Below are 23,344 nucleotides of genomic sequence, written 5' to 3'. Positions count from 1 at the left end.
CAACTTTATTGTTTTTTTATCACTACAAATTGTGTAATAGGTTGTCAAATAGATGATTCTGGTATTTGGTATTAGTTCGAATCTCCTTTTTCTTTATCGAACTCGACAGATTGCTTGTTATCGTCCTGTTTATCGTCTGCAACACGCATAAATTTTGTAATACACGGGATTTTCTGAAATATGCTCTTAAAAATTCGATTCATTTTGTATATTTTCACTAAACCTTGATCTTCCCCTTTCACCTTATTTTGCCTGTTTTTACTAGCGCCAAATTAACACAGTTCTAATGTCCTTGGTCAATTTAAATTGTAAACTATTAAATTGTACTTAAAAAATAATGAGTCATAATATTAAATACCGTCAGTGGGGGTGACTATGGGTCAAAAAAGGATACACCTCTCGTAATTTCTTAATAACAAAAACAATTTAAATAACATCGAAAATCTTTCAACGTAGATTTGTTCTGAGATAGTTTACTAACATTTTCAGAAAATATGGTGGATTTTGATGAACACTACCGTAAATGCCAATAGTTTGAAAATTGACCCAATCTCACCCCTTAGAGGGGGTGACATTGGGTCAAATGAAACTAAAATGATGCTCAAATACTACGATGTGGTAAAAACAAGTCATCCAACAGTGTTTCTTGTTCGAGGAAATCGTATTGACATGCTACAATGTTTGAAGTGGAGATTTTCAAACATTTGGGTAGTTTTCGAGCAATTCTAACAAAAATATTAGAAAAATGATTTTTCGAGAGGTCATTTTTGGCCAAAAGGTACCCCAACTTTAGACAGCTGTCAAAATAACAGGATTTGTTCTAGGAACGAGATTTTTTCAGCGAAGTCATCTTAAGATGTCCCCTACACAACCCTTTTAACAGAATTCAGATTCATTGAGAAGAACCTGAGAAATGGTAAAATACGTAAAAAATCACTTTGACCCAATCTCACCCCCCAGAACCAATGTCACCCCCACTGACGGTATTTAACAACTTACAAGCATATTTATTTTGAGGAAGAGAATAATAAGACAAACAATTTATAACAAGTTTACAACAACTTACTGAAATTATGCTTGAAAAAATTTGAAAAATAACTGCAAACTCCTAGTAACTTAATAATCAAAATGATATGTGTTTGCTAGAATTTATGAAGTAGTTTTATTTGAATACAGTGGATTCTACCGTTGTTGATATTGAAGGGACCGTCGAGAGCGGAAGGTATCAAATTATAGAACGAAAAATCAATGCTAAGATCGAATTGATAATCGAAAGAAATAATACTTGAAACAAGTAAAAATAAACGCTCATATTAATGAAAATTCTCAACTACTCAAAAATATTACATGTGATCTATTTAAGGCTAAAGTATTATTCCTTGTACCTTTGCCTTAAACATGAGTGGAACTTTCAAAACAAATTGACAAAAAACACAATAAGTTAAATTAGTAAAAAACTTTTAAATTTAAATTATAAATTCAAATTAGCATTAAATAAAATAAGCAAAAAGAGGTTTTCAAAGGAAATATATTTTCCAAGAAGACAAAATCAAAATAAAACTTATTTTTCAAGAAATGTTTCAAAATGAAAATACAGTCCAGACTCGATTATCTGATGGCTTCGGAAAAAAATCACTTCGGGTAATCGAATCATGACAAAAAAATTGTTGTCTTATTTTTGTTTGTTGAGCTTAAGTATGAACCCAACCATTTCAAATTTGATTAAAATGGTGTCGCAGAGTTCAAATTTGATGCTAAATGCTAAAATAAAAAAAATATAAGAAAAAAAATGTTTTGTTCGTGATTCGATAATCCGAAGTCCCATAAAAACCTTCGGATAATCGAACTTCGGATAATCGAAACTTCTGATAATCGAGGCTTCGGATAATCGAGTCTTGACTGCAATACAAACTATTAAATAGAATAATAGGTAAAGCTACTTCAACAAAGATGCAAAGCATTTAGGCATACCACTTGACATTCAAAAAAGTTCAAACAAGATATATTAAATTAAAAAAAAGTTAAAGCTAACAAATCAATCTTGGAAATTCATAAAATTTCACCAAAGCATAATTTTTTTTTAAAGAATCAAAAGCAATGTAGAACTCACGAATTGTTACATTTTCATCTTTTTAAAGGTGAAAAGAAGAAGTTAAACGTAATTTTTATTTGAACAGAAAACCATTTTTGAAGCGTTAAATAAAAGACAAATAACAAATCAAAACGTAACATATTTTTTTTTAAATAGATAAATCTGGAGCAAAAGGATATATGAAAAAATGAAAAACAATCATAAAAATGAACAAAAATAAATTCGAAAATAGAAAAATAGAAGAAAAAAGACATTACTACCCCATAATATAGAAACATCATTGCCAATACCCATCTTGCATTAAAGACACTCATTAGCACCACCAGGATAATTGCACTCCACCAAACAATTCGCACACTTTACAACTCTCGTCCGCGTGGCCTGCATCATCATAACGGCACCTGTCGTCGACGTCATCACCGTCGCATCGCATGTAGACCACCCGTTTCACACCTGTTGGCGCGCGCAAATTACTACTGCCAAGAGACACAACTGCCGTGGCGTTCGAGTTCACTCGCAAAAAAAGAACCGAGTAACGACAACTATGGTCCAGGCCGCCGCGTGCACCAATTGCCGGGTCATTTTTCGCAGATTTTCTGCACGTGAACTTCCCATCAATTGCGCGCGCACACACACACGAGGCGTCGCGACGATGACGACGGACATGCAACATCCTCCCGCGGGGCGACCCCCCCCTTCCTCCGCCACGAAAGTTTAGCGTGACGCGCTACTAAAAAACGCCAACCCCGGGCCGGCCGGCAACGGGAGATTCCTCGGGTATGCCCCTCGCTGCCATATTGGCCACCGTACGTGTGACTCACGGAGTGTCGTGCCGCGGACGTGTGCCGGCACCAATCAGCTGATATTGGCCGCCGCCCGGGTTAGTTGGTATGTGCGAGAGGAGAGTTTGGTATAGAACAACAACAAGTCCGACTCAGGGGGAAAAAAGCTCATCGGAACACACCTCCACGTCCTACTCCCGCGCGCGCGCGCGTGATGTCCGTGTTCGAGATGATGTCCATTGTGCGCGCGCGAAGAAACGCCAATTCGGCACGCCACCTTAACCCACCACAACCCCGCCGAGAGAACCAACCACCCCGTCCCCCCGAAATTCCATTCAGAGTCCTGGGAGCGGGAAAAGAAAAGCTCCTCGACGGCACGCTTTTCTTTCTGAACACGAACTCGGGGTTGAACTTGGTCGTCGTCGACGGCAGCAGGTAGTACAAGATGCGTGTGATCCGGCGATTTTAATATTCCGCCACAGTCGATACCATTAACGGGCGGTACGTGTGGGTATACGGAATCACGGAACGCAAACGGTCCCGACCTGGGAGAAGCGTAAAATGCACCGCCTAAACTTCTTCCTGAGTGCGGGGGGAAACTCCCGAAAAAAAGAGCACAAGAAAGGCGCGTCTATTCATCCCTTTATTTCGAAAGATTTCTTGTGAACAGGTAGTTTTCAGGGGTGTTCAAAGAGGAGATAGTTGAAAGAACATTATTTGCAATCCAAGAATGTTACCAACTATACTTTCTTATAATTTCGCTGCCAGCCAGCGGATATTGGATTGGATCAAACACACAGATCGGACACATTGATAAACAAAAAACAAATTTTCTTGAATTAAGGGATATTTCACCATTTTTTTACTAAAGCATACATTAAAATCAGTTTTAAAGATTCTAATTCAACCAATTTTCAAAAAAAATCTGAGCATCCCAGAAATAGTGGGCAACATCATCGAACGGGTGGGATGAAAGGTCGAGAGGTGTTGTTCTCGAAGTCGTCGCGTGAATTCATGAGTGGCACCTTCCGCACGACTCCCCCCAAACCCCTCCTTCCGAACGGGTCATAATTGACCACTTGTTGTTGTTGCTGCTTGTAAGTCAGCAGTCGCGGCGCACGTACTGCTCCTACGTCTAGCGGTGGGTAAAACCACCAGCCGGTCCGCGTGCGAGTGGGTACAACCGGCTGGTCGTGCCGAAAAGCTCTTCCAGCGCGCGTGTGTGCATGTTCCGTAACAGAGAAATGAGACTTTTCCGGAACCTGACACCGCCGGCTAGGAACAACAACAGGTTGTGTGACCCCGCGCCACGCCGGTTCTTCCGGACTTCTTGCAAGGAGCGATCGGAGGAAAAGCGCACACACACCGCTCTTTTGGGTCACGGTTCAGGTCCATTGATATGCAAATATTACCGTTTTCTTGGACATATTAGGGACCTGAGCGATTGCTGGTGCTGCACCCGTATAATTTATAGTGCTTTTTGGGGGGCTTTTTTCGAGAAAGTGTCGCAGCGCAGCAAATGTGGTGCCCCAGGACCTGGGACTTGATGGATGGTAAGTGCTTCGATTAGGCGCGCGCGAAATTTGAAATTCAAATACGGTTTTCGATATAATTACGCGCCCAGGACATGGGGCACCAACAGGCTTCGCCACCACTTGTGGTCGAAGAATGGGTGCAATGCATCATTTTGGATATGAGGTTGAGATGCATGAATAATAATAAGCAAGTGAAATTTATTACTGCAAGTGCAAAACAAATCAAAAGTGGTCCAAAATTGAGATATTATGCTCTAAATTTAAAGTAAAATGCTTCCAAATTGAGATATTATGTCCCAAAATAAAGTTATTTTTCATGAGCAATACATAAAACATATTCTGTTAACCAATGGAAACGATTTAATGATATTCTGACATGATAAATTCAGAACAACTTCATTATTATTATCATTTTTTTTTTCTTCAAGCTGCAGGAATGATAATTAAATTTCTGCATTTACTGAATCAAAAGATTAAAAACAAATCCTTTGATTTATCCAGTCTAGACTCAATTATCCAAAGGCCTTAGCAAAATTTCACTTCGGATAATCGAAACTTCAGATAATCGAACCACAAAAAAAAAGTTGGATGTCTTATTTTTGATTGTCGAGCATAAGTATGGCCCCTTAACTACTCAAAAGTGATTTAGAATTTTTTAATTCAAGATGGAGCCTAAAATGGAGGCGATGAAATATTTATAAAATCCATTGTTTTAAATTAATAGACAATATACCATACAATTTTGACTAAAATCGGGTCGTAGAACTCGAATTTGATGTTAAAAGTAAGAAAATAAAAAATACAAAAAAAAATGTTTTGTCCGTGATTTGATTATCCGAAGTCCCATATATAAACCTTCGGATAATCGAACTTCGGATAATCGAGGCTTCAGATAATCGAGTTACTTTTGGATTTATTTAAAAGTCTTAGAAATTGATTGAATGCATAGATCTGTACTTTTTTAAAGGTGAAATCATTTACTATTAATTAAATAGGGTTTTTCAACGAAAATTTAAATTTGCATAAAAAAAATATTTTTTGAGTGCCGATTTTATGTTGTAATTTTGGAGGAGACAAAAATATTGGAAAAATATTACATTGGGGTTATTGTACAAAGTGAAATCTGTACAAACTAAACTATTATAAATATTTTGGCATTATAAAACTAACAAAACGCATTTGGGTAATACTCTACCAACTCACACGAAATCGGGAAAAGTTGCCCCGACCTCTCTTCGATTTGCGTGAAACTTTGTCCTAAGGGGTAACTTTTGTCCCTGATCACGAATCCGATGTCCGTTTTTTGATATCTCGTGACGGAGGGGCGGTACGACCCCTTCCATTTTTGAACATGCGAAAAAAGAGGTGTTTTTCAATAATTTGCAGCCTGAAACGGTGATGAGATAGAAATTTGGTGTCAAAGGGACTTTTATGTAAAATTAGACGCCCGATTTGATGGCGTACTCAGAATTCAGAAAAAACGTATTTTTCATCGAAAAAAACACTAAAAAAGTTTTAAAAATTCTCCCATTTTCCGTTACTCGACTGTAAAAATTTTTGGAACATGTCATTTTATGGGAAATTTAATGTACTTTTCGAATCTACATTGACCCAGAAGGGTCATTTTTTCATTTAGAACAAAATTTTTCATTTTAAAATTTCGTGTTTTTTTCTAAATTTGCAGGGTTATTTTTTAGAGTGTAACAATGTTCTACAAAGTTGTAGAGCAGACAATTACAAAAAATTTGATATATAGACATAAGGGGTTTGCTTATAAACATCACGAGTTATCGCGATTTTACGAAAAAAAGTTTTGAAGAAGTTACTTTTTGCGTTTTTCTTTGTTTCGTCGTCCGTGTCTGTCTCGGGTGACGATGAACGGCCATTAGCCTGTCCCATTTTGAGGTCATGTCGAGGAATTTCAGGTGCTCACTTCTTAAATGGTAGATTATGATGTTAGGAACAATGTTTTCTTAGACAAGAAAAAATAATAAAATACTTTCTCGCACCCCCTAGTCGATTTACTGAAAAAAGTCACTTTTTTGAACAAATTTTCTAAAATCGCTTGGAATCAATACAAAAACTGTTTCGATCAGGTGTGTATTATCTTCAAACGATAGGTTTTTGTCCATAGATTAAGATGCACTATCAATATTGGACGAAAATTTAAGTTTTTGGACTCTCCCAGGCGGATTTGTGTCGAAAAAATCGCATTTTTTCGAAACTTTTTTCAGAAATGTTCATTTAATTTAGGGTAGCCTATTTTTCCCAGTAAAACCAATACGTGCAGCTTGTAGGAAATTTCATGGCGAACATTTTTCTCTCTGAGAAAATGCAATTTCGACACTCCAGAGCCGAGATATTTGAGTTTTAGTGAGGAAAAAAGTGCCAATTTTCAAAATTTCTCAGAATTCTGAAGCAAGGCCTACTAATTACACGATGTAGCAAGCATATGTCTCAAAGGTCAGGGTATGCTTTTTATAGTAATTTTGGCCGCTGAATCCGAATCTGAAATCAAATTTCGTGCAAACAGTGATGTTTTGGAGCTACACCCTTTTGGAATGTTATTTGCGTGTTTAAGAGGTAGTTTTTGTAAATATTGCTCGGTTTGTTGTCGTATCAAGGTGCTCCGATTTGGATGAAACTTTCAGCGTTTGTTTGTCTATACATGAGATGAACTCATGCCAGTTTGGAGTTTGAATTTTCCGAGGATTTCGAATATGACAAAAGTGAGACTAAACAACAGGACAATAACTAACATTGTAAAATGTTTGTTATAGAAAAATCGAAAAACTATGAGAAAAACTGCGATTGGCCAAAAAAGTTATTACCGTAGGCTTATAGTCCATGAAATTCCCTAACTTGAACTAAAAGAGTATGGGTGTTGGAGGCTGTTGCAAAAATATATTGAGGTTTAAAAAAAACAATTTTTAACAGTAATTTGCAAAAGCTATGAGAAAAAGTTAAACCAATCTTGGATGTCTATGGCTCATTTTGAAGTGCTTCAAAAGACCATTCAAATGCATCTAAGATAGTTGAAATTGATGAAGTTTTACTTAAATACGAGCAATTTTAAGATTTTTTATGTTTTTTGGACCTCAATCTTCAATGCCCGTTTTACCCCACTTCCCTTTGTCTTAGAGGGCTCATTTTTGGCATGAGTTTATCTCATGTATAGACAAACAAACGCTGAAAGTTTCATCCAAATCGGAGCACCTCGATACGACTCTAGAACAAACCGAGCAATATTTACAAAAACTGCCTCTTAAACACGCAAATAACATTCCAAAAGGGTGTAGCTCCAAAACATCACTGTTTGCACGAAATTTGATTTCAGATTCGGATTCAGCGGCCAAAATTACTATAAAAAGCATACCCTGACCTTTGAGACATGTGCTTGCTACATCGTGTAATTAGTAGGCCTTGCTTCAGAATTCTGAGAAATTTTGAAAATTGGCACTTTTTTCCTCACTAAAACTCAAATATCTTGGCTCTGGAGTGTCGAAATTGCATTTTCTCAGAGAGAAAAATGTTCGCCATGAAATTTCCTACAAGCTGCACGTATTGGTTTCACTGGGAAAAATAGGCTACCCTGAATTAAATGAACATTTCTGAAAAAAGTTTCGAAAAAATGCGATTTTTTCGACACAAATCCGCCTGGGAGAGTCCAAAAACTTAAATTTTCGTCCAATATTGATAGTGCATCTTAATCTATGGACAAAAACCTATCGTTTGAAGATAATACACACCTGATCGAAACAGTTTTTGTATTGATTCCAAGCGATTTTAGAAAATTTGTTCAAAAAAGTGACTTTTTTCAGTAAATCGACTAGGGGGTGCGAGAAAGTATTTTATTATTTTTTCTTGTCTAAGAAAACATTGTTCCTAACATCATAATCTACCATTTAAGAAGTGAGCACCTGAAATTCCTCGACATGACCTCAAAATGGGACAGGCTAACGGCCATGATCGATGACGACCAACTTTTTCAAAACTTTTTTTCGTAAAATCGTGATAACTCGTGATGTTTATAAGCAAACCCCTTATGTTTATATATCAAAATTTTTGTAATTGTCTGCTCTACAACTTTGTAGAACATTGTTACACTCTAAAAAATAACCCTGCAAAGTTAGAAAAAACACGAAATTTTAAAATGAAAAATATTGTTCTAAATGAAAAATTGACCCTTCTGGGTCAATGTAGATTCTAAAAGTACATTAAATTTCCCATAAAATGACATGTTCCAAAAAATTTTACAGTCGAGTAACGGAAAATGGGAGAATTTTTAAAACTTTTTTAGTGTTTTTTTTGATGAAAAATACGTTTTTTCGGAATTCTGAGTACGCCATCAAATCGGGCGTCTAATTTTACTTAAAAGTCCCTTTGACACCTAATTTCTATCTCATCACTGTTTCAGGCTGCAAATTATTGAAAAACACCTCTTTTTTCTCATGTTCGAAAATGGAAGGGGTCGTACCGCCCCTCCGTCACGAGATATCAAAAAACGGACCTCGGATTCGTGATCAGGGACAAAAGTTACCCCTTAGGACAAAGTTTCACGCAAATCGAAGAGGGGTCGGGGCAACTGCTGTGTGAGTTGGCGGAGAATTACCCATTTTTTAACAACTTTCAACCAATATTCCAATAAATTAGAGTGAAAACAATAATACTTTCAAAACCTGAAGAATAATAGGCAACAATTTCTGTCATCCTAGATTTGCTTAAAAAAAATGTTTTATAGAAAATGCATGAAGCTTGCTTATCATTTTTTCACGTTTGTAAACATGTCGGTGACCTGCAGTCATCACCAATCTCGTTAAAATTGCCTTGACCTTTTTTTGAATGTAAGTGTGTAATATGGTAGAGGATTGAAAAAAAAATTTTGGTAACTTATTGGATAATAAATAGCTTTTTAATAAAATATTCTAAGTCTAACATTGATTATTGCTCAAACGTGTGTTCGGCCAATATGTTGCTGTGTTTTCATGACAAATTGTACAAAGAAAAGATATTTATTCGGTCGTCTTGGTTTTTCCAGCTTTGATTTTGAGGTAATTTCAAAAAAAGCTTGAAATCAAGTAAATTTTTATCGGAAACTTATTATTAGAGATTAAATATTAGTCAAATAAGTTAGTTGGAGTCTTCCAAGGCAAATTCATAACAAAAATCATTATATTCTCAAAAAAATACACAGTGATATTTGTCTGTTTTTGATATAACTTTAATTATTTAAAAAAAATGGTTCTGTTTAATCAATTAACGATGCAACAAGTAAGACCGGCTAAAAAAATATGGGAAATAATCAGGCTTGAAATAGACGGAATAAATAAAAACAAAACAAACATCTATTTGGGAGTGATAAACCAAATCAAAAACGAACCATGAAAATTAGAACTAATAATTATTCAAAAGTATCTAGGTAAAATTTTAATTAAAGGTTTTTATAATTTGTATTTTTAAGGATTAATTACATAAAGAGACATGACAATTTAAAACGCCGTTTTAATGAACCAGTTCAACCGCTCCCAAATCCTAATTTCCCAACCAAATTCCTCACTTTGACAAAACGCCAAAAAAAAAAAACACCCAATTTGTTGCTTCCCGCCAAAAGTGTTGCAACTAACGAAGCCCCGAAGGGGAGGCCTTGTGATCCACAGTCCAGACCGATCACGCTATCCAACCGTCAAATTGTCACCCCATCAACCGGCTCAGCCCGGCTCAGCCCAAGTCAAGTCAACCCATCCCGACCGACGAGACGATCACTTGATTGCCTCCGAACAACTACAAAAGCGAAACAACAAAAATCCCAAAAAAAACGCAACGAAAAAAAAACCTCCAAACAACAACAAAATCGCCGCCGATGGGCGGAGTTTCGCCGCGGCCTCCACAGCACCGACGGCCACAACGCACACAGCCACTTCTTTCGCGCGCGGCTGATTGAACTTCCCGCGCGCGCGTTTACACTCTCGAGCGCTGCTGCACACAACCGCCTTGAATGGTGGTGTGCGTCGCGGCGCGGTGGGTGGAGCTTATAAAACGGCTGTTGTTGGTGGCCGGTTTTTGTGTGGGGGCTGCTGCCGACGCTGCCACCACTATCGCGGCGCTGATAATCACTCAAAACTGGCCTCGGACCGCGGTGACTACTAGGCACTACTACCACTACTAAAACAAAACACCATTATACTACCCACTCTTGCTCACACAACACGGAGCTGCCTTTGTTGAACCGGTTGCTTTTGTTGTTGTTGTTTATAATAATAGTAGTGCTGCGCTTTTCATTATGCCGACAAGTGAGTGTAATTAAAATCGAGCGCGCGTGGGTCTTTGTGCGATGCAGTTTTAGTGCAAGAGTCCAGTGCGAGCTAATCGGATAAATGGGAGTGAGAGCGAGAGCAAGCAAGCAATTGCGATTCAACAGGGAGAGCAAGAGTACAAACGAGGGAGAGAGGGAGGAAAGAGTTTAGTGCGAAAAGTGCACTCATTTAGGGAAGATGGCAGATTTTTAGTAGTGTGACCAGGAGTAAAACCTCCTATTCTGCACTAGTGAAAATCATAGTATGGCTGCTGCAAATATTTTTCAAAGTTTTTGTCCCTCCACCTCCAAATCGGCTCGAAAAATCGGGTTTATTCAAAAATCATTTGAATATTAATGAAATTGAAAGAACAGCATCGAAAAAAAAGCCGGATTTGTTTTTTGTCAGATTTAACTTTTTTTAAAGTTAATTAGCAATTTTCTAGCTTTTCGCAAAAAAAAACAATTCATCAAATTCTTAGACCAAATAAGGTCGATGCTAGAGCGTCCAATTTCCCGTCCCGGGGAAAAAAAACCCGGGATTTCCCGAAAAATAATATTTTTTTTCCCGAAAAATAATATAATTAAGGTTTGTTTCAAGATTATTATTTTGTAAAACATGTACTGGGGTAGGCCACACAAGGTCCATGCATTATTGATGGGAAAAATTGTTTTTCAATAGTATTTAAAAAATAGTGGCGTTAAAAATTGTATTTAAGATTCTGGGATGACTTTGGTATACAAAGTATTTGTTGTTAAAATCAGAATTAAGGAGTTATAAGTTTTTAAAAAGAAAAAAAATAATCAATGTGTAAATTTAGTTAACTTAGTTTGTGAGTTTTTTTAACAAAATATATATAAATATTAGGTGAAATTGTTAAAAAGTCAAAATTTTGCCAAAAAATCATTGAAATGAGTTTTGTTGATAAAATTACGGTCTAGAAAAAGTTATTTGCCATGAAAAACATAATTTCTGCATGATTTCATTTTTTTACTTTATGAGTCAATGTTATCTTTAACATATTCCCTCGAAATGCTAACAGAGAAATTTAGAAAAGTAATACTTCTCAACAAAAAATAATCAACTGATTTTTTTTATTTGGTACGATCTGAAAGACAGCATATAAAATTAGAAAATTCAAATATTTTTATTAAGTTGTATGATTTTTAAAAGCAGTCAAGCCATTTATTGACCCCCACACTAATTTTGAACATTAAAGTTGCTGTTCTATACAATTTTGTTGCAAGATATAAATCAGAAGCAGGATCAGATCAATTTTCGATATATTCCAAATTTCCCGGGAATAGTTAAAAATTTCCCGTTTCCCGGGAATTTTGTAACCCTGGGAAATTGGACGCTCTAGTCGATCCAAATATTTTCCAAAGTTGTTGTCCATCGGTGCATAAGGGGAGGGGGATATAAATATATAAATATTTAAATAACAACCCATAGTCTCAACATATGAATGAAACAAGTGTTTTAAAATGCATTTAACATTAGTTTATTTGTTTTGCAAAAAATAGATTAAAAACTTTACGAAAATTTAAAAAAATTGCAAAAAGCAATACGGTACATCGAAAATTTTCAAAACATCAAAAGATTTTTTTTTATAAACCTTAACGTGCTTAAAAATGCTTCTAAATGCAGGAGAATGCATTTTAAATTGATTTCAGCTGATTGCACTTGAATTTCCATTGAAAAAATTATGTTTCTCAAAAAATCGTTTTTTTTTTCAAAATGTACCATCGCTTATTGTTTTTATCATTTTTCAACTCTTTTTTAAGCTATTGTTCATGACGGGTGATTTTATATTGGCCAAGTTTAGTTTTCCTGAAAAAAGTATTAATTTTACAATAGGTTTTGCAAAAAACACTGGAAGATTTTCTAAATTTTTGGCTGCAAAATTGAATTTGCAATCGCCTATGTGATTTTTGTTTTTAACCATTTTCAGATTGAAACTTTTTATTTCGTCTTTTTAAAATGTAAGCAGTGATTTTGAAATTCTAAAAATATTTTTCTCAAAAAGATAATGTTCCATTTTTTCCTTGAAAATTGTAGCTCTAGAATGGATAGACACTAGATTATGTTTTAAAAGATTTTCAATATTTTTCAAATTTGATAAAAAAAACATGTTTTTTTTTCAAATATTTGATCCAAAATTGTTTGTTTTGAATCAAGCTTCATGTCTGTCCAATATCTCCAGCAAATCAATTATTCATAAAGTAAAATAACTATCGCACAAAAATTGGGAAATAAACATAAAAAAATAAACAGTTAACAACCGATTCAGATAGCCTTCTCCATTAAAATGTTAAAGTAGTTTCGATTGTCCATATTTTGTCGAAAAAAAATGTAAGTAAGAGAAAAGAAAAGCAAGAAAAATTGTTTTTTTTTGTCAAATTTGAAAAATATTGAAAATCTTTTAAAACATAATCTAGTGTCTATCCATTCTAGAGCTACAATTTTCAAGGAAAAAATGGAACATTATCTTTTTGAGAAAAATATTTTTAGAATTTCAAAATCACTGCTTACATTTTAAAAAGACGAAATAAAAAGTTTTTACAAAAAAAACTATAGTTTGATAGCAATCATAATGATTTTTAATGAGATAAACATTGAAATAAGGATTTTAATTTAAAATTTAGCTAGGCGTTTCAAAATATTTGTAATTCTTTAATCAATGTTTAACAATTAACTCCCATTTTCTATTTATTAGGTCAAAGAATGTGTTTAGTGTTTTTTGTTTTGTTTGAAACAAAAGCACTAGCTATAAGAACTTATTCTATGACAATTAATTTAAACTAAGGTACAATCTAAAAAAAATATCTGAAAACCGAATTCCCCTGATATTCCCAAAAAAATGCGCGAAAAATTTAAAATGTAACATATTAAACATAAATCAAACCAAAATGTATGTAGTTTGAAGATCAGAGTCAAAAGTTGCATAAAGTGACTTCAATAAAACATGAAAATTAAGAATATCGGGAAAAGGACACTATAAATATATTCAATATTGCGATTATATTTTCCAATAAAGATGCTCATATAAATAATTAATATTCGCATTCTAAACACACAGTTAAAAAGATTTTCTGGCTTGAAATCCTGATAAAGTTTTTAAGATAAGAATGTTTGGTAGATTCTGATTTAATTTTTTTTTTCATAAAACGACCGACTGATTTTATAATTTTCAACTAAAAACTTGCATTTTTTTTCAGAGTCTAAAAAAGGTAGTAAATTAAATTATACATTTTGAAATTTGGAAAAAAAATCAAAATAAAAAAATGAGATAATAAATTTAGTAATGGAACAGGAACTTGAATTTGACTAGATTTGACGTCAAAAAATCTAAATAAAAAAAATAGATAATAAATTTAATAATGGAACAGGAACTTGAATTTTACGAGATTTGACGTCAAAAATAAGAAACAGAACCAAACCCAAAAAATGCATGATAAGATTGCCCGAAATTTCTTTGAAATCCTCGGATCTGGATCTCGGATCGAGTCTGGACCGTGTCAAAGAATATACTATTATCTGAAAATTAGATTCCTAAAGAAAATTGCTCTTCGTAAATAAAAAAAAATTAAAAATAAAAATGAAGATGATACATTATTGATTTCTAAAAATATTTTCCAATTCTCAATTTTCTGGCAACCCTGCCCATATCCCAATTGCATGCCCGATCCTTGCGGAGTTTCCCGTCAGCAACTGCTGCTGCTGTTGCATTTATTTGTTGACGATATTGTTGTCGTTGTTGATGCTGTTATTATTGTTACTTTTTTTCAATTTTTACTGCTGCTGCTGCTGTTCACAAAAGTTTGCCGCCACTGACGACGCTACTCCGTGGTGGACTGCTTTAAACTGCTTTCAAAGGTCGGAAATTTATCGTCGTGATTCTAGAATCAAAACCGAGAAAATTTACGACCTCTTTGGATTTATTCCTCCCCATTAGCCCCGGAGGGGGGGGGGGGTGAAAACGGGGTGGGTTGGTCGACGGGGTTGGTGCAAGATTAATGCAGCTTTTTCTCCACTCCAAGGTGTGTAGTCCGCGAGTGAGTATGAGTAGTGAGTAGTGTTTACCCCGCGAGCGCAGCGGTTGAAGGATGGGAATAAGATTGCTTAATCTAGCAGAGTTATTTCACACAATAATTGCACCACCAGCGAGAGATTAACGCCGTTTGTTGATTGAAATGTAAAGAAAAATTAGGAAGGTTGGAGAGGATAAGAGCTTGTGATTATTACTGTTCTTGTTATATTCTCCAAAAAAGTATAGAAATTTTTGTTTTGTTTTTTTGTTAAATAAAGTAAAAAAAATATTCAAGTGAGAATGTCAAAAAGATTTTTTTCAACAGCCTACAAGAATTTAGCACAAATCTCTCAAACGGCCAAATTAGGCATTCCAAACCCAACATAATAATTTCAACTCTCTCTCTCTCTCCCTACAGGACATTTCATCGTAACACAACGTGTCCTGGACCCTTTCGCGAAAAAAAAATCAAACCCTTGGCAAATCATATCTCATCCCTCTCCCCCCGAAACCCAAGACTCTTCATCCCAAAACCTCAGTACACAGCCAGACCGTGCGCGCTGCCGTGGTGCGCCATGTCGTGAATTGTCATTTTTTTAAATTAAACGTTGATATATTGCAAAAATTATTAAAAATTTACAAGCCCCAAGTGCTGCAGCATCACGACGGCGGCGAAAAGCAGTTACGAAGGCCAAAAGGATGAGACTCGGAGTTGGTTTTCAGCAAAAACTCCAGGCAACCAGGCAACCAGCAGGATATTTTTCTGCGGTCTCCCTCCCTGCTGGCAACCCTGCGACCGACCAACCCCCGAGCCCCGGCGTGTTCGCTGAAGCCCTGAAGATAACATAACATTAAATTTAATTTATTACAGATTTAAGAGTGTAGCGCTGTGCGCCTCCTTCACTTTTGGGGGCATCCTCCCCACGCTCCCAGCCACTTCTTGCTCGGAGAGCCAAGAACAAAACTTCATGTGTTTATGATAGAGCTTACCGGAGTAGACAGGCCCCAACCCGGGCCTGGCAACCACCACGATAGAGGACTTATGTTAATGTGTATGCGCTTTGAGCGAGAAACTCGCGCGCAGAACTTAAGCAGGAGGATTAAGTTACGCACTTTGAACACCAACGGTGAGGGGGTACAGAGAGAGAGTTGGCGCAACGGAACTCCGACTCCGACTTCACATAAATCGATCGCGAAAAGTTTATAGGTAGTTGCAGAAATTGGTGCGTCAGGTTCACGTGCTGCGAGGAGGCAGCAGCAAGCAATTGATGGGGACTCATAAATTAGTGTCAAGCCAGAGTCCAGGACGTAATTGATACCCGGGGTCAGTTGATGTGATGTGTTTGTATTCCCGGGCCAAAGCCAGAGTGAGTGGAGACTTGACTTGAAGGATTAATGGAGGGTATTTTAGAGCGCGAGCGCGTGAAATGGTTTTGGCTGACTGCTGCGGCAGCAGCAGCAGCAGGTGATGGGTTGTGGATTAAGATATATCTTGAACCAGTTTGGCGATTAAAATGTTACGGTTATGGCGCGGTTGATATCGTAAATTACCGATGCGAAACAACAGTTTTGCAGAATTGTTCAAACATAATTACAGTATAAAAGTTACACTAAAGGTGAAAGGAAAACGTTTAACGACTTGCTCACTGGTAAAGTTTTACATAACCTACAAATTAAAAACAACTCTTCAAGTCCATTTGATCAATTTTATCAATCTTGAAGTTGACCAGCTGTAACACAAAACAAAAAAAACATTCACAAACATGATATCTCACTTAAAAGAGAGATGTTTCTTGAAACGGGAATGAAATGCGCCCCAAACATGCAACCTTCCCCTCAACACTCCTGAAGCTTGTATGCAGATGCCGCCAGTTGTAAACGTTTTGTCTCACAATCCGGTGAACATTCCATATATTTGAATGGATTACGCAGCAAATGAGCTGCGCACCCTGTTAAAGGTGATAATCTACGATGACTGCGCGTTTATAGGATGAGTTTAGCGCTTAATTATAGCACGAAATGTTCGGAATTAAAATCGGGTGGAAATTTCCGCTAAATTATTGGAAACATCATTTTACATCAGAAATATTTCATAACAATTTTATAAACAGAGGCTTAAATCTAACATAAAAAAATCTAGAATAATTATTTAACAATTTTTTTTTAAATATCTTATGATTTAAAAACAAACTGCACAAAACGTGTATTCATAAAAAAATAACGGCTTAAACCAATTGTTTGCTCCTATTTTATTTTAGATATCAGTTTAGTTAGATATTTGGCCAAAAATCAAAAAAATTATAAAAAACTAAGGCCGTTGCAAATATTTTTTGAAGTCGAGGGGGGGGGGGGCAAAAAAAAATAAAAAAAAAGTTTAAAAATTTAATTTACGATTCATGGTTTTAACATTTGAATGAAAAAAGTGTTTAAATAGTAGTTTATGCAACAAGTTGCAAAAAGAGGATTTTTTCAGCACGAGTCGTACATTTATCCAACGAGGTTCACCGAGTTGGATAAATACGACGAGTGCTGGAAAAATCAAGTTTTGCAACGAGTTCCATACAACATTTTTTGCAATTCCGAAAAACACCCATTGAATGAAATTTTAAGTCAAATTTTCATGTATTTTGTCTATAAAACGTTTAAATCAAAAAAATGTTGAAAAGTGTTACTTTTCGAAACAAGTGCTGAAAAGTTCAACTTTTCAGCACCCATTTCAGTGCTGAAAAGTAGAACTTTTCAGCATTTATTTTGAAAAGTGTTACTATTCGATTCTTTTATTATTGGTACAGAAAAGTAGGCTATTTCGTCGTTCAAGAATGACAGGAAAAGTAAGTAGTTTCACGACGGAATTGCAAAAAATGCATTTTACACCTGCCCAGTTGTTTTGCAATCATTTGTTTCCAAAATACCTAAGTATTGACGAAAATTTATTTTTTTGCAAAAATAAAGTTTTTGCGGTGCTGTACATTGGAATTTCATAAAAATTCAAAATATTTTTTAATCCAGCCCAAACATGTTTAATATGATTATCAATGCAAAAAAATGCGTTTTAGATAGCTTTAAGTTGATTTGACTTCTATTTTCATTTAAATTTTGAAGATTTTTGAAAAAAAAAAAAATTTGCCCCCTGATTTTCCGGACCAATTTTGAAGGGGGAGGGGGGCGTGTGCGTGTGACTTGAACTTAAACTTTGAAAAATATTTGCAACGGCCTAAATGAAAATAAAAATAAAGATTTCAATAATGAAGCATCATTTTGAAAATTCGCAAGCAAAAAGTATCACAAAATGCTCCAAACTTCATTACTATTATGCTTATGCTTAAAAATTGTGGTATCAATGAATGTATGGATTTTTTCCTAAATAAAAGTTATTTTTTTGCGCAAATTCAAAAGAATTTATTTTATTGAAAATGCATAAATTAACATACAATGAACCCTGAATGGTTTCCACCAATTTAATTAGTTTGTTTAGGAATATTTTTTTTATCAAAAATATACCCCCCCCCCCCCCCACATTTTTCTGAGGAAATTTTTGAGGAGTGGGGAGAAAAAACTTTCAATTAAATTTGTATTGGTCTAAAGTTAACATTTCAATTGAAAAAAACAAGTAATGTGAACTTTTCCAAATACATTGCGTGACATTTATTTATGCATTTTAAATAAAATAAAGACTTTTTAATCTTTCTAGAAATTTCAAATTTTGAGACAACAGATCGATACAAAACTTATAAAAGTCTAGTACATTTTTTCAAAAATTCAATGATATTTAGCAATTTTTTGATTGCAGCATAACTGTAATGCTGTATTAAACATTTCTTGATACTTTTTGTTTTGAAAATTAGATGGGTTAGAAAATATAAACCTGTTTCTAAGAAAAGATCTTTTCGTCTTCCTTTTTTTTCTTGACACAAAGTTTATACATAGAGTTTTCTCTTATTCTTTAGAAATATTGAAAAGCATCCCAGACGGAATCACAATAACGATATTTTTCGAATTTAAAATAATTTCAAGTTTCCGTTTTCATCTTTTATTCAATTTCCAAGGCATTTTTTAATTAATTTAGAAATATCATGTTTAAAAAATTTAAGAAATGAATCAAAAGCCTAATTTATTTAAGACCTTACATTATTCTTTACAGAATATATTCTGGAGGAAACAGGGAAATTTAATAAAAAATACAATTTAATCGATCATTTAAACAGATTTTTAAGAAACAACAAGAAGTCAAGAAAATAATAAAAAAAAACAATTCAAGATATCTTATAAAGCTCAAATGACAGTTAGTACAAAAGACAAAATTAAACATTCAAAAACTTTTTTTTTTGTTTTTTTCCATGAAAAATTCGTGACTATTTCTTTTATTAAAACATAGTTCTTCATTTAACATTTCTGTGCTAAATTTATTGAAATATTTAATTTTCGCATAGTTGCATTGAATGCTATTATTTGTTTTTAAGAAACATTATTAAACACTAAAAAATTCTCATAAAAATCATATTTGTACAACCCAAATCGAGAAATTTAGAATAGTTGTAAATCGGCAGTTGATATTGAGTTGATCAGCAAATAATTGAAGTTCTGCTACGATTTAAAGGTCATCATTTTATTAATCTAACTGATCCTAATTGAACTATTAGTATAGGGACCATCCACAAACCACGTGGACACTTTTTTAGAAAACTCAACCCCCCCCCCCCCCCCCCTTCGTGGACAATTGTCCATACAAAAAAAACTTTTTTGTATGGAGCGTGGACAATCGCCATACCCCCCCCCCCCCCCCCTAAAGTGTCCACGTGGTTTATGGATGGTCCCATAAACAAATAACAAATGAACTATTAGTTTAGCAAATAAGTGGCAATTTTATAAAGTTTTTTGCTTCATATTTTTTTGTATTTGTTTGTTTGGATTTTGTTTAATAATAACGAAAACAAATTAAAAATCTTTGAAGATTTCAATACAATCATGTTTTGTTCCCTGAAATCACTAGGACACATTTTCACCAAAATATCCCAAATCCTTACCTTCTCCGCTTGGGAATACCGAGCGCCGGATTCAGCTCCGTCAGCTGCGGATCCGTCTGCATGGGGGTCACTCCGGCCGCCGCCGCCGCTGCCGCTGCTGCAGCTGCCGCCGCCGAGGTTGCCGTATGGGACACCACCGACCCGACCGATCCCGCCGAACCCATGGGGGGCGGTGGCGGTGGCATGTGGTGGTGCGGCGATCCATAGTGATGCCCCAGGAGCGAGGATGGGCCGGCCACGTTGTTGTACGAGGTTATCGTCGAGGGCGGCGTTGAGGGGCCGGCATGGTACGGCGGATAGGCCGGATGGTGCGAGGGTGGTAGGTACGCGTTGGACGCGGCCGTCGCGTAGTGCGGAGGACCCTGGGAGCCTCCCTGCGCGTACGCGTACATCGTGCTTACGTCATATGGTTCCAGTTTGCAGAATTTTTGTGGAACCGGGCGGGCGTCGAGTAGGGCGGAAATTTTCGCAAAGTTTGGGGGGAACCGTACGACGGGGGGGTTGAGCACTGTGTGGGGTGGCCTATTGGATAATTATAGGGCTTTGAGCTTTGCGACGGAATGCTCCGACTTGCTGTGCGTACTGTGTGTAATGTAATCTGATTTAACCGGGCCGATAATTAATCTGTTTAATTCTTCAGTTTGCCGGCGTTGTGCCTTTTATGGGGCTGGGTTTATGCTGGCACGCCAGCGTCGGCGAAAGAGCGCTCTCGGTCGGTCGTTGTTTGTACACACTCACTCCACGGCACTGAACGCGCGATCTGAATTTGATTACAATACAATATTTCTCAATAAAAATTTATTATCAAAAATTATACACATGAAATCATAACTTTGCACTGATTTTCTCTTCTTGCTTATTTTTTTCACTCCTTGGAGCACTTCTCCCACACTTACGGCGGCGCCGCACCAATTATAACAACCCCCCTTTTTGACTCCAAGATGGGGGGGGGGGAGTTCTGCCTTAATGTTCACTTGTTCTGCCCGCGCTCCTTTATTAATATTTAATTTTATGATAACTATTTTATACAAACAATATACACGCTTATACGCCTCTAGTGCACTTTTGCTGGTTGCGCGCGCCTATGACTTCACTTGTGAAATCTGTGTTTGAGATAACCGGGCCCGAGACTTGACGCACAAATGATCGTAAAAAAACTCCAACTCTTCTACGTCTTCTTCCAGAACCTTCAGGGTTATCTTCGCGCTGCAGAGGGCATTAGAGGTGCATCCCGGTTGATGAAGTCTGCCGGACTGAACTCGACGATGGTAGCGTGCTTAGAACCTCCGGTGGTTGATCACACTCCGAAAACCTCCAACTCTCCAACCTGCAATCCCCCAATGTGGACGACTCTCTAATAGGATTTTAAGCTGTTCTCCTCTCCTCTCGCACTCGTCGCTCGCACTCTCGGACGCTTTTTTCTGTGTTTATTCGTTTATTTTTTCTTCGGCTTTTCTGCTATTATCATAATTTCATTTTATTTTAATTTTTCCATCATTATTATAATCTCTTCTTTCTTCTGTTTCGCTCCGCGCGCCACCACCCAAAACAGCATACTTTTCCTCCCTCCTTCTCTGGATGACTGGATTCGCACACCGAACCGCTGCTTATTTCTCTGATTTAGTTTTCATCGTTTTTCTTGCGCTGCACATACAATTGGCAATTTCTTCCTCGAGCACTGAAACCAAACTTCAGGAAAAACCTAGCGAAGAAATCGGCACATTATATTTCAGCACTCTCGGGGGGCGGCTTGATTTATGATTTTGGAGGAGCCACACACCGCGGCTAGACACCGATCGGGGTATCCACTGTTTGAGGTTCGTTCGGGTTTTACCTCTGCCACTACACTACCCCCCCTCTCAAACTAGTCCTATCCACCCCCCCACCCAGGTTCGTCGACACTCGCTGGGAGATCCTTGCGGAGAATGAAAACGTGTGGTGCAGGGTGGCGACTCGAGAGTGATATTTTTAGCATATTTAACGTTTTTTTTTATAGAAAACTAGCTTTTCCCGGCAAACTTCGTTCTGCCCTTTTTGGTTTCTTGACGTTTTAAGTTTATTTGCTTATTCAGCCTCCTGTGATCAAAATTTGATTATACGCAACTTTTCCCATACAATCTGCAGACTTTTCGGAATCGGTTCCAGAGTGGCCAAAGTTGTAACTTTTTGGCGTAAGAACCTTCCTTGGGCTTATACGAACCGAACGCAACAAAGAGCGCCTCAATCCGACGTTCCGTTCTGAATTGATTCGCGTTCGAACAAAACCGTCGAAATTTTTTATTTTATAGAAAATAAAATAGACCGAACAAAATTTTACTTATTAAAATAACTTCATAATTTGAATTCGATTAGTAACAGTTCATTCGATTTCGTATCTGTTTCTAAAAGTAGTGTTAAAAAAATATAATAAAGTCAATATTGCGGCAATTTGACTAATTTTCAAAACCATATTGACAAACAAAACTTTCTTCATTTTATCTAGAAAATTTGGTCAAAAATGTTTCAACCTTTCCGGAACAAAGCATTGTTTAAAGAAAAAGTTATGGTAAAGGTCCAACTGAAACAAAAACAATTTTTATACCTATTCAAACTCTTAACATATTACCAATTAAGAATAAAAATAAGTATTTAAAAAAATCAAAATAGTAATCCGTAAACGAGAATACCAAACCTTTCCAATTATTAATGAATAGTAGGAACATTAAAAAATGCCAACAATTCCGTTATATGTCAACTGAAAACTGACTTAAAATAAAATTTATACCAATCTTAAATTAGAAATTCATAAATACATTTAACACTTAAAAAGTATAATGAGTATATCTCAAAGATAAAGAAATTTATCGCAAAAAACGAGAATTTCAAGAAAAAAGTCATTTATCATAATTAACAAGTTGTGAACTTCTTACTTAATGTTGATCTCTATGCAAGTTAAATAAGAAAAACATGTGAAATATATAAAAAAAAAAGAATTAAAAAATTTGTCAGCTAATTTCAAATGTATTTTTTTATCATCTCCATACTCTAACAGTATATAAAAGAAAAGAAAAGAAAAAGCGTCTGAAAAACTGTTTTCAATCACTGGAAACTGGTTCAATTTTTTGATAAATTTTTCAACAATATGGAAGAAATGAAAAAAGAAATTTGACAAAAAAATATTTTTTATCTTAATATTTTTTTGAAAAAAAAATAGAAAAAATAAAAGAATATAATCAAAATAGTTAACTTTCAAACTGGTTTAATTAAAAACAAACTTATCAAGAAACCTCTAATATGCGTGAACACGGAAACTAAACATTAAATTATTATTTGTGAAAGCTCTTAGTATTTTTAAATTATTTTATAAACAAATATGATACTTAGTCTTCAATATTTTTAAAATTTAATTTTTTATACAAATGAACAAATTTATCCAAAAAAAACGAAAATTTTAAGAAAAAAAATCATTTATCATAATTAACTAGTTATGAACTTATAACTAAATTTAGATCTCCTCGCGAGATAAATTGGAAATAAATGTTAAATATATATAAAATTAATCAGGTATATTCAATTATTTTACCATGTTTTTTATCATTTCCATACCAA

The 23,344-nt window shown here is 35.6% G+C and overlaps 1 protein-coding gene across 10 annotated transcripts in view; it reads right to left on the bottom strand.

Annotated features, from left to right (window-relative positions):
* LOC120421141 (aryl hydrocarbon receptor nuclear translocator homolog) overlaps window positions 1-23,344 on the bottom strand; it is a 320,639-nt gene that overhangs the window by 191,277 nt on the left and 106,018 nt on the right. For 7 of the 10 annotated variants that reach the window (XM_052708678.1, XM_039584322.2, XM_039584326.2 and 4 more), the window contains exon 2: window positions 19,757-21,458. The exons of the other annotated variants lie outside the window; for them this stretch is intronic. In XM_052708678.1, coding sequence (XP_052564638.1) covers window positions 19,757-20,148 — 392 coding nt within the window. In that variant the 5' untranslated portion in view covers window positions 20,149-21,458. The remainder of the gene's footprint in view (window positions 1-19,756; window positions 21,459-23,344) is intronic. 10 annotated transcript variants of the gene reach the window in all.

Source organism: Culex pipiens, chromosome 2 (genome assembly GCF_016801865.2).
Source record: "Culex pipiens pallens isolate TS chromosome 2, TS_CPP_V2, whole genome shotgun sequence".
Lineage (NCBI taxonomy): Eukaryota > Metazoa > Arthropoda > Insecta > Diptera > Culicidae > Culex > Culex pipiens.
The sequence above is the reverse complement of the archived record's forward strand: the minus strand, read 5'-3'. Positions and strand labels throughout refer to the sequence as shown.